Source organism: Bombyx mandarina, chromosome 04 (assembly GCF_030267445.1).
Source record: "Bombyx mandarina strain Sakado chromosome 04, ASM3026744v2".
Taxonomy (NCBI): Eukaryota; Metazoa; Arthropoda; class Insecta; order Lepidoptera; family Bombycidae; genus Bombyx; species Bombyx mandarina.
In genome coordinates, this window is record NC_143211.1 from 874451 (window position 1) to 890784 (window position 16334).

Genomic DNA, 16334 nt, shown 5'->3' on the forward strand with positions numbered 1-16334 from the left:
TTAATGCTCTTTGCTTTTAATTATTATATTATATTATTATATTCTTATGAATCGAAAGTCTAATAAAATCATATATTAACAATAAAATGAACAAAAAAATAGCCTTAAATGTCACGTTACATACACGATTTATTATATTATATATTAATAATAATAATATAAATATATGTATTACCTAGTTGTAGTCAATATAGTTATATTAATATTCACGAATAAAACATTCACTGATACCACATTTATTTTATTCCGAACAAAGTATAAGAACAAACATGTTCGAAATTTTATTTACATAAAAAATAAAAAAAAGGTATTTACACATACATTTATCATTAGGTTATGAACGCAGTTTACATAAAGGTATTGCTCTCAAGCAAGGAATTCATTTACGAAATTTTCACACATGTTTATGACAGACTTTTGTACCGGTACCCTGAAATTGATCACGGGCATAAACTTTCAGTAACAGATTATAAAAATAAGCACTGACAAACAAAGTAGTGTAGTCTCCTCTACGCGTTTCGCAATTCTTTGAAAACTGCCTTTCATCCGCCAGTTTCTAGCGTCAACCGGTGCGCCGCCCGCCCTGCGACCCGCCTTTCCAATTACTTGGCTACTAAGTGATTACCATGGGAACTATTCGCGTAGGTCAAGGGCTGGAAATTTCCGTGCAATTCTCACATTGTACACAGGGCTGTTCGCTTCATAGGAGGCTTAAAATTAGATAGTAGATATCGATTAAAATGGTATTTGTTTCCTCATTTTGCCATTGCTGAAGTCCATGGGCGACGGTAACCACTCACCTTCAGTTGCCGTATGCTCGTCTGACCACAATAGCAATAAAAAAAAGAGATTGATACCTGAGTCCCGCGATGTTACACGCGGTTATTGTCGTACCGCGGGTGAAGCCGCGGGGCGAAGCTAGTCTAAAAAAAGTAGCCTAAGTTACTCCTTATATCATCAACTACCTATCAGTGAAAGTCCCGTAAAAATCGGTCCAGCCGTTCGAGAGCTTAGCCGGAACAAACAGACAGACATACAGACAAAAATTGTAAAAAATCTTATTTTGGTATGTGTACCGTATATATATTCATATGCATGTAGTAAAAAGATGCTATTTCAATATTACAAACAGATACTCCAAATTTATTTATATGTGCACGGCCGACACACACGTGGACGCATTCACAAGAACTAGTAGTGGTCCCTCTGTAGTCGAAATTCGACTATAATTAAGTGAAATTATAAGTTTGAACATTATTAAGGTTCTATTGTCAAAGACTATCATCTTCCATAATAACAGATTTCGCCAAGACTACACTATAGACAAATATTAATAAAGATAAACAATATTCATCTATTCTCATTTTGACCAGAGCAAGTCTATGCAGCAAATGCAATGACAAAAGTTTGACAATAAATAAAGGTTATATTAAATGTGTGTTGTCAAATACATGGTAGTGTGTGTAATGTTATTTTTTTATTGAATTAATGTATTATCAACGCATAATTTTTAAAAAATATTAGGATTCTGCAGTCCTTCTCTATATTCCCTATAAGTGTGGGAAATTTCATACTCCTCCGTCCGCGCATTTTTCGTAAAAAGGGGTACAAAGTTTTACGCGGTACACGTTCCATAAGGAGTAACATAAACTTTATCTATAAGAGTGAATATAATATATGTATATAAGAGCTGTATATAATGGAGTTAGACGGTGACGTTGGCTGAGTGTTCCACTTCCACCTGTATGGGTGTGTATCCGGAGAAGTCCTTGATACTAGCGCGGTATCGGATATTCTTGGCCCACGCACGGCATCTTAGCGCGATCAGCTTTCCCACTGTTTAACAAATAATATTTTTTTTGCTGTGGTTAGGGTGTTTTCCCTAGGGTGGCATGCTTTATTCATTTTAAACTGGCCAGATGTTCTAAGATTGCCAGATGTTTCAAAGCCTTCCACTAGCCGTAGTTACAGTTCAAAATGCAAGAGCAACTAATTAACATAATTCAAACTATACGGCTTAATCTCTATTTCTTCTATTCGTATTCTTCCATTGTGGATCCATTGAATGAGAATGTTTCTCACGGCTTGGTGGTAAGTGGATTAAAATTCGATGTTTTGCCAGAATAAAAAAACCTATTATGCAGAACATGTAGATATCATGGGCGTCTCACAAGGAATGTTGCAATCTAAATACCAATAGCTGTTGTTGTCAGTCCCCCATCCAATCCGCGCAGCCGAGGATAGGCAGGACTGGCGCAGGATAATCCAGGAGAAAGTTATTAAAGGAAGCACGACCCTCAGCAATGAGAATTATCGACGCAAAGACGGTAGCCACTTCCTCATCACTCTAGGGATGCACAACCGTCAATATTTAAATTAATGGTTTGTTTTTCTTGTTGTTTTTTTGTGTCTATTTTCCAACATTGCAATCACACAGAAACTTTCGCCATCAGCCAGGTCACCATCAGGTTTTGCTCTGTGTTAAATGCGTAATTTCATTACCTGGAGGAGTGATCCTCACTGCTACAACAGGACTCGTCTGCCCTTCCTTGTTCAAAAATGGGAAGTAGCTCCCCTGGATTCCTTGACCCCAAGGATATTCTATGGTAGTGGCATTATCTTTCTCTTCTAAACACGATATCCATACTCGTTTAGTCTGTTCAGAGATATCATATCATTCATCAAAAAATAAGCGTAGACGTACTATGACCTAAGTTTAATTTGAATTTGAACGAAGTCAGTTCGTGACTTAAAGAAAAACAATAAAGACATTTTATCTCAAGATCGGATTCTATAACCAATTTGAGGTTTTTGGTAGTTTTTTTTAAGACGACTTGATCTCTACTTTTCCCACACACTGTTGCATTATAGATGGTAAGTTCACATTATGAAAACAATCACAAATCACCTCGTTCGCATCTAATCCTTTGATATGCTCCACTAAGTCTTCCGGCATGTCTGCTGGCAAATCCGTGCTCTCGTAATAAACCGGTGTCCAGCCATATATCTGGAAGTAATAATAAAACATTGTAATAAAACAGTATGCCGTACAATAACTGTTTTGATGAATACATGCCGCTAAGCAAGCAAGGCTTGTAAGGTAAAATGAACGTTTGTAAGGTAAAATGAACTTTATTCCAATGCACCGAGCAAAGATATCTTGAGGAGAATTTCCCTAGTAACTGGATTCATAAGCTGACATATACGTCATCACTTCATGATCAGCCCACAGTCGTCCACTGCTGGACATAGGCCTCTCCCAATCCACACCACTGAGCCCGGTCTTCGGCTCTCCTCATCCACTTCTTGCTGGCCACCCTTCGGAGGTCATCGCACCACCTAGCCAGGGGGCGTCCCACGTTACGTTTTCCGCTATACCGTCTCCCCTCCAGAACCCATCTGCTCCAGCGACCCTCAGTTCTACGGTATATATGGCCAGCCCACTGCAACTTCATCTATGTCGATGACTTTAGTTCTCTGTCGAACAGCCTCATTCCTGATTTTATCCTTTTTTTTTTCTTTTTTTTTATTGCTTAGATGGGTGGACGAGCTCACAGCCCACCTGATGTTAAGTGGTTACTGGAGCCCATAGACATCTACAATGTAAATGCGCCACCCACCTTGAGATATAAGTTCTAAGGTCTCAGTATAGTTACAACGGCTACCCCACCCTTCAAACCGAAACGCATTACTGCTTCACGGCAGAAATAGGCGGGGTGGTGGTACCTACCCGTGCGGACTCACAAGAGGTCCTACTACCAGTGACTACGCAAATTATAATTTTGCGGGCTTGATTTTTATTACACGATGTTATTCCTTCACCGTGGAAGTCAATCGTGAACATTTGTTAAGTACGTATTTCATTAGAAAAATTGGTACCCGCCTGCGGGATTCGAACACCGGTGCACCGCTACATACGAATGCACCGAACGTCTTATCCTTTAGACCACGACGACTTCAAATGACTTACGTCCAGGCCCCGTAAGTCATTACCGGTAGGACGCAGTTAGTTAAAACCTTTCGTTTTCAGTCAGCACTTATTAAATTCGTATTCTTCTTCATTCTTAGCTAGCGTTAAAGCTAAGACTCCAACAATGATCCCACACGACTTTTTATTACATTTTCTTCTTCTTACTTCGATTATACATCATCAATTATTATTCAAAACTAATGACTTAAAAGATATATCTTCTATGTATCAGCTAACGGCTGTCTGGTGTATACCACTACTGGTAAGTGACATGGTCACTACATAAGGGGGTCGCGGGTTCGAATCCCGCCAAGGGAAGATATTTGTGTGTTAAATATAAATGTCTTTTCCAGGGTTATGGATGTATACATTTATTTCCATTATCTGGTACCTGTAACACAAGTTCTTTACGAACTTATCACAGGACCAGTTAACGTGGCGTGATCGTTAGTAAATATTTATTTATTTATTATCTTCATCCTCCAAACATAAACACGGTGCTCGTCATTATAAGGGAGTCAACAAACTCGGCCTACTTAATTTCAGTAAAGACGGATTTCAGAGGTAGGTACTCTCGCTCGTTCTCTTAAGGGTGTCAAGGTTGGTAATCACTTATAACTCTCAGTCGAATCTATACTTGACCATAGTTAGAAAATAAAAGTGCATTAATACCTAGAGATGGCGCGACATCGTGAGACGCATCAAGTCTGCCCCTTCCAACACTACATGACGATCACGACCACTCTGTCAAGAGTGACACGACTGAGAAGAAGAAGAAGAATACCTTATTGATTTTTATGAAAAGGCAGGGCGTGTCGGGATACCCGTAATTGTCGTCAGATTTGCAACCATTTTCCGATTTGTAACTGCTGTCCTTTAAGTAAGCTGAAACAATTAATAAGTCCATTACTAGATATTTAATAGTCACGTATGCAGTATTACGGCCTGTGTGCGTAGTGCGAGTTTTTTAACGATCTCGATAGCGTAAAAGTTAACTCAAATTGTACGTGCTACAATTAAGGGTCTGCTAATTGCGAATTAATAAAACATTTATTTTCTTATAACTATATCATTCCGCCCTTTGTTTTAGGCTCGTAGTTAATTACGTTTTTAGAATTAGTTTTTTATATATAATTTAACATTTTTGTTTAAATAAAACTACTCAATGTAATAATATTTTACCATAAATGTTTGTTTTGCGATAAAACGTTTCTTGCGAGAAAGGGTAGGCGAAAAAATCTCCATCCTGAAATTCTTACTGCGGACTTATTCTGTCCTTTTGAATTCATTTTCCTATCCTTCCAAATGTGTAATCTCTAGCTAAAGGCATGGTATTCTGTTTCAAATGGTAGATTCAGCGAATCACTGCTCTTGCTAAGGCTAGTGTTAGCAAATTCTCTCAGTTTGAACCCGCGAGCTCACCTACCCATTCACGTGTAACTTTTTTTTATTTTATTGCTTAGACCCATCTAACGACGAACTCACAGCCCACCTGGTGTTAGGCGGTTACTGGAGCCCATAGACATCTACAACGTAAATGCGCCACCCACCTTGAAGCCTTAACTGGAAGCCTTAAACTATCGGCCAATAGGTAGGAATAAAAAACAGTTTTAATGTCACAGCTTAACGTCAATTCAGTGACGATTTTTCCGTTTCATTCTAAGCTTCCATCAAACATAAACATTGTTAGTACATTGTGGAGCACTCAGTCGCGAGCACGCCCTGCACAGGGTGTGTCTGCTAATCATCAACCGTGACCGATCTGTTTGTGGAACCTAATTGATTACATCTAAAAGGTTTTAGTCAACGACTAGCAATAAGCATAATGGAACAGGAGTGTTTAATATTAGTCTTTAAGCTCATCTGAATTCAGAATCAACCTGATATTCACTTTAAGGCCAATAAACAACACAATGTACATCCTATCATCTTAACTTGAAACTATAGCCACTTTGACGCAGAAATAGGCAAAGCAACATATTAACAAAATGATAATTAAAAAATATATACCAACAGATTTTTTTTATTGCCTTTGAAGGCAGTCGAGCATACGGCCCACCTGATGGTAAGTGGTTACCGTCGCCCATGGACGTCAGTAATGCCACGGGCAGAACCAAGCTGTTGCCTGCCACTAAGTACTCTCCGCAAGCCTCGTTTGAAGAAGGACATGTCATAGTGCTCGGGAAACACCGTGGAGGGGAAGCTCATTCCAAAGCTGGATGGTGCGTGGCAGAAAAGATCTTTGGAAACGCACTGTCAGTGAACGCAGCCGTTCCAGATAATATTGATGAACTCTGCTCCGATGGCGGGAGGTGTGATGATAAATAATTAACAGTATTACTAAAAAAAAGCTGGTTAAAACTATGATTACTATTTTGTTGTTTTAGTTATCAATTTAAGCATTATATACGGAAATTGTGACGTCACAACGAAGGCGAACTCGCTTGTTTTGAAATGATTTGACGTCATCAATCTCTTCGCAACAATATATTCCTTTCACTTAACTTTTTGTGTCGTTAATATTTATGGTCTCAGATACACAATACCCTAGGCATACGGTTCGTCCTTTGAAACAGGAATGATCGAGTACTTACGCTGAAAAAACTCGTCGAGATCTTTTAAAATCGCATTTGTTTCAGTGAAATTGTTTATGTCGATGCTGATTTTGATGCCGTCATTTGGTCTAGGTCTGTAGGTCACTCCTGGATTCGAACCTGAAACATGTATATTTGTACTGATGATATGGTAACAATGCTAATCAAAACACAGAGAAAATTAATTATTATCTGAAGTATAGATAGTATATTGATCGTAGAGCGCTTTCTTTATAAATGCAATATATGCATTTGTCAAACTGGTGGTTGGACTTCTTGTGGGCCCGCTCGGGTAGAGACCACCACCCTGTCTATGTCTAATGTGAAGGAATATCGACTTCCGGCTTGAAGGGGTTTTTTTTATTGCTTAGATGATTTGACGAGCTCACAGCCCACCTGGTGTTAAGTGGTTACTGGAGCCCATAGACATCTACAACGTAAATGCGCCACGCACCTTGAGATATAAGTTCGAATGTCTCAGTATAGTTACAGCGGCTGCCCCACCCTTCAAACCGAAACGCATTACTGCTTCACGGCGGAAATAGGCGGGGTGGTGGTACCTACCCGTGCGGACTCCCAAGAGGTCCTACCACCAGTAAAAAGTGGGGTAGCCCTTACTGTAAAACTGATACTTAGATCTCAAGGTGGATCGCGGCATTTACGTTGTTGATATATAAGGACTACCGTAACCACTTAACAACACATGGACCGTGAACTCGTCCACCGATCTAAGCAATAAAAATGCATTACATGTACATGTAATTATTATGTTACATGCATATTATATCCATAGTTTACTGATATTACAAATACGCAAGTGAGTTTGTTTGTGACGCATTCACGTCTTAACTACTGAACCGACCTTAATGAAGTCCTGCATGCACCCTATCAGGGGTAAAGAAAAGGTCATGAAGTTTTCATCCAGAAAAAAACTACTCCTCGGCTATAATAAATTATTGTACAATTACCCGAAAACGTTAAAGGCTAGTTAGTGTGTGTAGTGTACATAAAAATCAATTACCACATATTATTTTGTACATACATACACATATGACGGTGCATCACTCAGAAAAGCTCAACCGATTTGGCTAATTTATTTTGCGTTGTATACGTTATTATCATAACAAGGTTTGGTTATAATATTAATAGAAAATCGAGGGGAATATCATATAATTCGCGATAACCACAGCACAGTAAAACCTTTGGATATTTTGTTTACATATCATGCTTTATTCAAACATTATAATCGCTGTAATGTTGTATCTATGACTACCTGGTACAAAATCTATAACTTACCTATTAAGGATCGGTCGAGCGTGTATGTTGGTGTGATAGCATCGATGTGGTACACCAGACCCGCCATGCATATGCCGAATAGAAGCGCCAGCGCCGCGTAAAATACCAAGTAGAATACTAGTACGATACCTAAAAGAATACCCAATCTATACTATATATTATAAAGCTGAAGAGTTTGTTTGTTTGAACGCACTAATCTCAGGAACTATTGGTGCGATTTGAAATATTATTTCAATGTTAGATAGCTCATTTATCGAGGAAGGCTATAGGCTGGATAACATCACGCTAAGAACAATACAAGCGAAGCACCAATAAACAATGTTTCCAAATCGGATTTTTTTATCCCTTTTGAGAGCTTCCGCTGCGTGCGCTGCAGAAACGGTTAAAGTTTCGCTAAAATAATCTATGACGGAATTGTTCCCCTTTAAAAGATCTAAAAAAAGTCCACGACAGCACATGTCTATATTATTATGTTAAGGTTGGCTCACTGTAACGTTTTTTATGCTAACCAAATTTGTTCTAAAATTAAGCGTTATATGTGAACTATTCCACGCGGACAAAGTCGCGGGCAAAAGCTAGTACCTACTTTATAAAGTTTTCGATCGCTTCACTACTTGTATTGTATATGTATTTGCGTACTAATGCGAATGACTAGGCTAGGTTATGACGTACTTGACGTAAACATATTCATGTTAAATACGAGTATATTATTTAGTTGGCGCAATAATATTTTAACACGTACATATCACGGTTATTTAAACGGTCATTAATTTATGATTATTTATTGCGCCGATTGTTCGCGTGACGAACCATACTACCAAAACAGAATTCCCTTCTTTAAAGTAACTACGAAATATCCGTAGTGTTAATAAGCACAATATTGCTGTCGGTCCAAATATGAAGTCCAACGATTCCCCCCAAAAATGATTTTAGATCTCGGATGCATTTAAATCATCTAATTAGTGACCTCCCCTGCAATGCGTATCGAATTAACCTCCTATCCTAACACTGTAGTCCGGACACATAGGATAGACACGTTTATTTTTCAGGAGAAAATCACCGGATCTCCACCCACACGGCGGGAAGGGTATGTGGGTGTGGGAACCTCACTAAAAAGTCGTGCTGCTCACAGCCCTACTCCCTACTCCGGACCGAGCCGAAGCCCAGTCGGAGCTATTGAGACGGCAGGACAGGGTTTACGCAGAGCATGTTACATCCATCTCGCCGTCCCCAGGATAGAAACGTAAGACGTTGTTAAAAGACTTCTTTTTTTTTTCCTACCTAAGCTGACAGCCCTAGCGGCTATGTCAGCGTAACCCTAACTTTAGTAGGTGAGCTCACGGGGCTCAAGCCTGGTGACGTTGCTAACACGAACCCTAGCAAGAGCCGTGCTTCGCAGAATCTACCACCGGATCGGAAACGCGACCCACTGAGAAGATCCGGCGAGAAACTCAGTGGGCTGTGTCTGAGAGTTAATTTACTCGTCGAGCCCTTCGTCGCAAGCGACGGGTTCGACGAGAACGGTGACCGGTGCTTGAAGTACCTAAAAGCACCGTTAGTGGATCGGGAGGATCCGAGATGACGTGTTAAAAGACAATAGATGCGCACTCACAACACTAAAATATATCGAAACTAGAAGATTTGGTGGGCAGAATAAGTTAAAAGTAGATGAACAGGCCTTAATTGCATAACGACACTTTCTGACTGAGCGTCTCGAAAGAGCGGATGATCAGCACGACGATCACCGTCTAACATGTTTCGATACTGCGCAATGTCATTCGTATGTCCCACAAAACGCACAAAAATACGATATATTAATATCGTGAGACGAATAAAAATCGTATCGGACGCTGTAAAACAACTGCAGTGTGCTCATGTAATATTACACTTGGTGTCATATTCCATGTTCTTACGCATTACTATAACTTGATATAATATTAAAAGTCACGGCTACTTAAGGAACATTCGAGAGTTAACTAGAATGGAGAAAAAGCGTATCATACACGAATGTTAAGTTTTACTCTCAGGACTACCACATAAGCATTAAAAAAAAGACTATGCGAGACGTGGTTGGTCGTGGACGCGGGTGAAAACAATTATTTATTTTAGTGAATTCACAATTTACTATTCTTCCAATGCTTCGCAGATTTTGACGGGTCGATGAAAGTAATAGAAGTACATTGGCTATAAAAAAAATCCTGTGTTATTAATGTCAGAAATGTACATTCGCATATCGACAAGCAAATATCTCAGTAAGATACGGATTCGACCAGAAATCCATTTCGTATTTTCTACTATATTATGAGACACACAAATACATTGTCACCTAATTTTGCCGCTTTATTCTTTATTCAAAATTAAAATGATTTTCATTTGATCAATCTATTTACATTGATTACCGCATAATTAATTTTAAAACGACTGACGAATTAAAATATTCGTTTTCCAGCGTATTTATTGTGTACTAGCTGACCCGGCAGACTTCGTAGTGCCTAAATCGATAAATAAAAGACCTAAACTTTTATATAGAATAAACTTAAAACAAACAAAAGGAATCCGTCCGACGGGGGACACGTCAAAGGGAAAACAAAATTGTTATTTTTATTTAATTCCGAGAATTTTCATATTTTTATACCTTTTAAACCTTCTCTGGACTTCCACAAATAATTCAAGACCAAAATTAGCCAAATCGGTCAAGCCGTTTTCATGTTATGTCGTGACAACGGAAAACGGGTTTCATTTTTATATATACCATGACATGGGGTAAATTGGGACAAACCTGCGGAAGATTCTCAAAGTACTTGTAGCACGGAATCTACCTAATTTTCTTTAAGGTAATATTTATCAATGTATAGAAGAAAAACCAAGTTAACTATGGAAGTACTAAACATGAGTTAAGTTGGTCCCAAAAATTCGTCAAATTAAATTTAAAATAGTGGTTGAAAAGTGCGTTTTAAAACAGCTTAAAGAACTTTTAAAAAAAGTGATATTATCGTTGTTTTTTCAATAAGATCACAGTTTATATAAGTTTTTAATACACCTGGAAATACCACAACAAACGGTAAGTTGCAATATTCTTATTTTAAATACAATATTTCGACAAAATAAAAAATGTATATTTTTTCCTTTCTTTTTGGGGAAAATTGGGACGTATGTAGGGTAATTTGGAACGAGACTGGAAAAATTAGGGACGAGAAAACACAAAATTGGAACGCCAAAAGACAAAATAGGGATGGCTTGTTAGGGTTGTCACTGATATCTTATAATAGATTTTTTAGCCTATACTATCACTTAATTGCGTGATGTAAAGGAGGTTAATGTGTTTATCAGTTAGTTTATGTAAGTATTATAGGTAAAAGAAAAGTATATATATAATTACTTTTTTTTCGCGACATTTACCTTGTAATATCTGCCCGGTCGTATGTTCTTTATAGCAATAAAAAAAATTAAAAGTTAAAAGAACTCAAACGAATCAAAACTTTTGTTATTTCAGAATCTATTCACGCGTCGAATCATGATTTTGTTAACATTCACAACGAACACACACAAATAAAAACAGGCCTCAGATTTTAAATGTAACATTAATTAAAAATCCGAGATATCCAATTATGAGTGAGTGAATTAATTGAGTTTAGTTATTTCGCTTAGAAATAATTTCTTTTATTTTTGTTATTATTGGCAGTAATCAGATAAAACTTTTTTTTAATCTTATTCACCTGATATCTTACTCTTGCTCAAAGATTATTTTGAAAATGTTTATTAAATAAAATTATATTATTGCATTTCCAGTCCTTTTGTTTTCAATTTTTTATTCTATTTTATGATTTTGTTTCAGAGTTGTGATTTTAAGGAAATTAAATAATAATTTTCTAAAATATAACATGCACATACTTTTTTTGATCATTGTATTGTTGATTATCATTCACGTCACATCGCTTCGGAATAGAAACCAGCTTAATTTACACTATGTTGTGTATTGTGCTTAAATTATGGATTGTATTCATCATTTCGGTCCATATAAATAATTATATGGCACCTACCTATATATCGCAGTACTGCGAGTTGACAGCCCTTACAAATATCCCAATTTAACCCTTAACCGTGTCAATTTACCCCGGACGCTGGGTAAATTGGGACGGCCATTATTTTACCGATTATTTCTTTAAAATGAATAATTAAAATAATGTAACGGTTTTTATCACCTAGGTACGTTCAAGACTCAACTTATTTCTTTGGTTGAGCAGTGACTATTTAATTGGAACTATTTTAAAATTCAATTTTGTCCCTATTTACCCCATTGTACGGTATAGATTTCGTATTCTCTACAACCTAAACTTTTAACGGATTTCAACAGATGAGGTTTTATTAGATTCGTCTGAGTTGTGGAAGTGATATGGAGGCACAAACGTGTCACTGCCTAACTTTTTTTTTGGAATGGAGGGATAGCTGATAGTGTGAAGGCCTTTCCCGCTTCGCCAGCATGTATGGGCCAACTCAAGGTTAAGGCTCTCTAACAGCTGCCCGAGCCTCCGAAAGAAGTCTGACAGCTCCAAAGTCATCTGCTTTGGATCTACTATCGAGTCGGAACACGACCCCTACCGAAGATCCGGCCAGAAACCTTAGCGGGCTGATATCACAGGCCAGGCTTCATGTCGAACTCTTCCTTGAGTTCAACGAGTAGCTTTCTCTTATCACTTCAATACTGTTCGTTGTGCAAAAATCGAAAAATCAATAGTGTCGTGTATTTAATAAATTCGCGTTTCTGAGCTTCGTGAATTTGCCACTACTCTGCCTACCGACAATTAAACAAATTATAGTTTTGGCGGGCTTAGTTTTTATCAGACCTTGTTTATTCCTTCAACATTAAAATAATCCGTGAACATAAATTAGGTACAACATATTTGCTTAGAAAACGTAGGAATTACCTGCGGGGTTTGAACACCAGGATAGTCGTATCGCTCGACACGTCATGTAGTTACAACAGACGTCTCATTCTGTACGATGGCTTCAGTCTTGCTTCCAGTAACTGCTTAACATGGGGCAGGCTGTAATGTTGTCTGCGTAGGTATGCTTTTTTTTTTATTGCTTAGGTGGCTGGACTAGCTCACACCCACCTTGAGATATAAGTTCTCAGGTCTCAAGTATAGTTACAACGGCTGCCCCACCCTTCAAACCGAAACGCATTACTGCTTCACGGCAGAAATAGGTGGGTGGTGGTACCTACGCGTGCGGACTCACAAGAGGTCCTACCACCAGTAAAAATGCCTATGCCTATATCAATTAAATTAACAAGTCTTACCCCATCGTTTGGCTGTTCGTCCCAAGAAGCTCCTTTCTTTAGGATTGTAAATAGCTCGAGCTATCCTCGACCATACTGACCCTATGTTTTCTGGTCCTCTCACCCACTCCTTTTCCTCCGTCGTATCGTTCTCAGGCATTACAAATTTATCACAAATTTAAATGCGACCTATGTTTCGTCCTGCTTGGATATTAAGGACTCTTCTTTTAATATAATATTAATTTACGTAAAGAAAATCAACAAGCAATTGATTAATTTTAAGGTGTTTTGTTTGTTTGTTTGCTTGATGTTTTTTTTTTTCTAATTTGCGACTGTCATTTGCGAAGTCGTCGTGCGTACTGCGCGTACGTCGTTCTCGTCGCGTCGCCGGTCGCGTGCCGTTTCGTTATATTTATAAAATGCCAAGGAATTCAGACGTTGATTTAGATATAAAGATCTTCTGTGGGTGTGTCGGTCGCGTATAACTAATGATCGTGACGTTTAATGTAGCTAGCTATTTTACGTTATTTTTTTAAATGTAAACAACGTAATTATCGTGACGCTTTTAATGGAAGATAAATTAGGTTTAATAACTTGATCCAATCAGGAAGCAATATTGAACATCAAATCGTCTTCTCGCATTTAAACTGTATAATCTCAGAACTTACTAATTTTACAGGAGAGTGTTTTAAATGTTTAACATGTAAGATTTTTTTTAATAATCATATTTTATTTTTTATTTTTTACCAGTCACATTATTTGTCTTTTAGATTAAGATAAAATTATATATTAATTTTGTTAATAGTGGTCAAAACACAGGTATATAAAAAAAAAGCTAAACTACGCTCTTTTGACAGTAGTTATGAGAAAAACACTGGTCATACCAAATGACTTCGCATATTAACTCAATTTCGAATATTTTTGGAAATTGTACACTTTTAATGCGAAAAGGCGAAATAAGTATAGAAGTTTCGAACAATACAAATTAATTGAACGCTAAGATGATTAAAATCATAATATTAAAGTTTTGGTTATCCATTTTAATATTTTATTACGTTTGGTTACTAGTATTTAACATTAGTTTTATCAGCCTCTCTGTCTGATGGCTTGAACGTGGTCCTCAATCACGATATTAACATCAACAAGACATATTACACCTGTTAATACTTTAGAAAAGTGTTAACCCTCGTACCGGGCAGTTCCAATAACCCCTTCATGAGTGAACAATACACAATTCAATATAGCAGGGGTGGCCAACTTGATTAAAACCAAGATTTACTGTCTACTGCGATCTTCAGACGGCCTTTCTTGAAATTTAATGAAACAATGTAGTTCAGTATACAAATAAGTATCTTATTTTCTTTTATTAAAAAGATTAAAATAAACCTGAAATCTATCTATCTATATATATAAAAATGAATTGCTGTTCGTTAGTCTCGCTAAAACTCGAGAACGGCTGGACCGATTTGGCTAATTTTGGTCTTGAATTATTTGTGAAAGTCTAGAGAAGGTTTAAAAGATAGATAAAAGATAAATATGAAAATGATTGGAATTAAATAAAAATAACAATTTTGTTTTTTCTTTGATGTGTCCCTCGTCAGACGGATTCCTTTTGTTTGTTTTAAGTTTATTTTATACAAAAGTTTAGGTATCTTATTTATCGATTGAGGCACTACAAAGTCTGCCAGGTCAGCTAGTTATATAATAAAAGAGAACTGTTGTGTGAAAGAGAGGATAAAGAATGTGACGTAATGGTCATTAACAAACGATACAAGACGAAGATGATGCATACAGCAATTGGTGATTACGTTGCGCAGTCTGTTCTATGTATTTGTATTTTTTGTCTTGCCACGATCGACTGAACTAATAGCCACGATCGACCGGTCGATCGCGATCTACCGGTTGGCCACCCCTGAAATATAGGAATTTGTAACACAGTTTTGATCATCCATCCTTTTTATTTGACATTATCTGGCCATTTAACAAAAAATCCGTATTAATTGCATTCCTGCGACGTGTGAGTACAAGTGCACGAACCAGAAGGAGCGACCGACTGACACATGTGGTAAAGATGAGCCCGGTACAGTAATAATAATTTTAAAATCACACACACTCACACACATATACACACATTTTTTAGAATGAGTTTTGTGTTGATGATACATAAACACGAACAATCTGTTCGAACCTTTTTAAATCGTTGGGTGCACGGAAAGACTGAATTGGTGAATGATCTTGCATTTTCTATAGATTTTAAAAATAGATCCACATATATTACAGTCCTACTAGTGATGAGTGGTCATCGTCGCTGATGTACGTCGAAGCAAAAGAAGCGGTCAAGAACTGTCAACCGCTGAGCATTTTATTAATTAAATGATAAGGCAAATATTCAATAAAAAAGAGAGAGAGAGAACACTTTATTACCCTACAAAACACAATTAACATTTTAAAAAATCAGTCAGCAAGCAGATGCAATTGTACAATAGGCGGTTTTATCGCTAAAAGCGATCCCTTCCAGACAAGCCTTTAATTAATTAAAGTCAAAAAAGCCAGCTTGCTTCAACAAAATAAGGTAATACTTATCATTAATGTAGTCGAAGTCAGTCAATCGTTTATTAATGAGAAAAACTCAAAACCTACTGCTCAGGTCTTGATAAATCTTTGAATAAGAACACATGAGAACCACCAAATAAAAGAGTTTCACACAGAAAAAATATCCGCAACATAAATAATACAGTCGAATTTGCTCCTCGACGAACTCCTTATTTTTTAGAAGTCGGTTAAAATTGTTACTGACATGTCGTTTCTACCAGCAAACCTGCGGACCTTGACTCATTACTTCCACTTGGAATGACAGATTGTATAAAATTAAATAATACAAAGTATATAGATATACCGATGTTGTAATTTCGGATAGGTATACCCAGGAGCGCTAACCGCTACCGCTACGAAGCTATATGCTGTTGAGTTGTTAATGGACGATCTGACCTACGATCCACCTGGGGATTGATTGTTACCCGAACCCATAGGCATCATAACCGGAATTCCGCCAGTCTTGGAGCATTGCAGTCCATGTTTCAATTCCATGTGTCGCCGTCCCAACCTTCAAACCGAAACAAGCTCTTTCGCTGCAAAAATGCTCTGGATGACAGCATCTACCCGTGCTGACTGTGCCCTAACGTCAGTAAGTAAGAGG

The 16334-nt window shown here is 37.5% G+C and overlaps 1 protein-coding gene across 1 annotated transcript; it reads right to left on the reverse strand.

Annotated features, from left to right (window-relative positions):
- Window positions 1-225: 225 nt before the first annotated feature.
- Window positions 226-13496, reverse strand: LOC114239418 (sodium/potassium-transporting ATPase subunit beta-1). The gene is made up of 7 exons (XM_028169601.2): window positions 13160-13496; window positions 7861-7989; window positions 6565-6684; window positions 4755-4855; window positions 2909-3007; window positions 2503-2656; window positions 226-1836 (listed from the first exon to the last, which is right to left on the reverse strand). Exons 1-7 carry the CDS (start codon window positions 13296-13298, stop codon window positions 1706-1708), a joined length of 873 nt encoding a protein of 290 aa, XP_028025402.2. The 5' UTR covers window positions 13299-13496; the 3' UTR covers window positions 226-1705.
- Between the last annotated feature and the right edge of the window lie 2838 nt (window positions 13497-16334).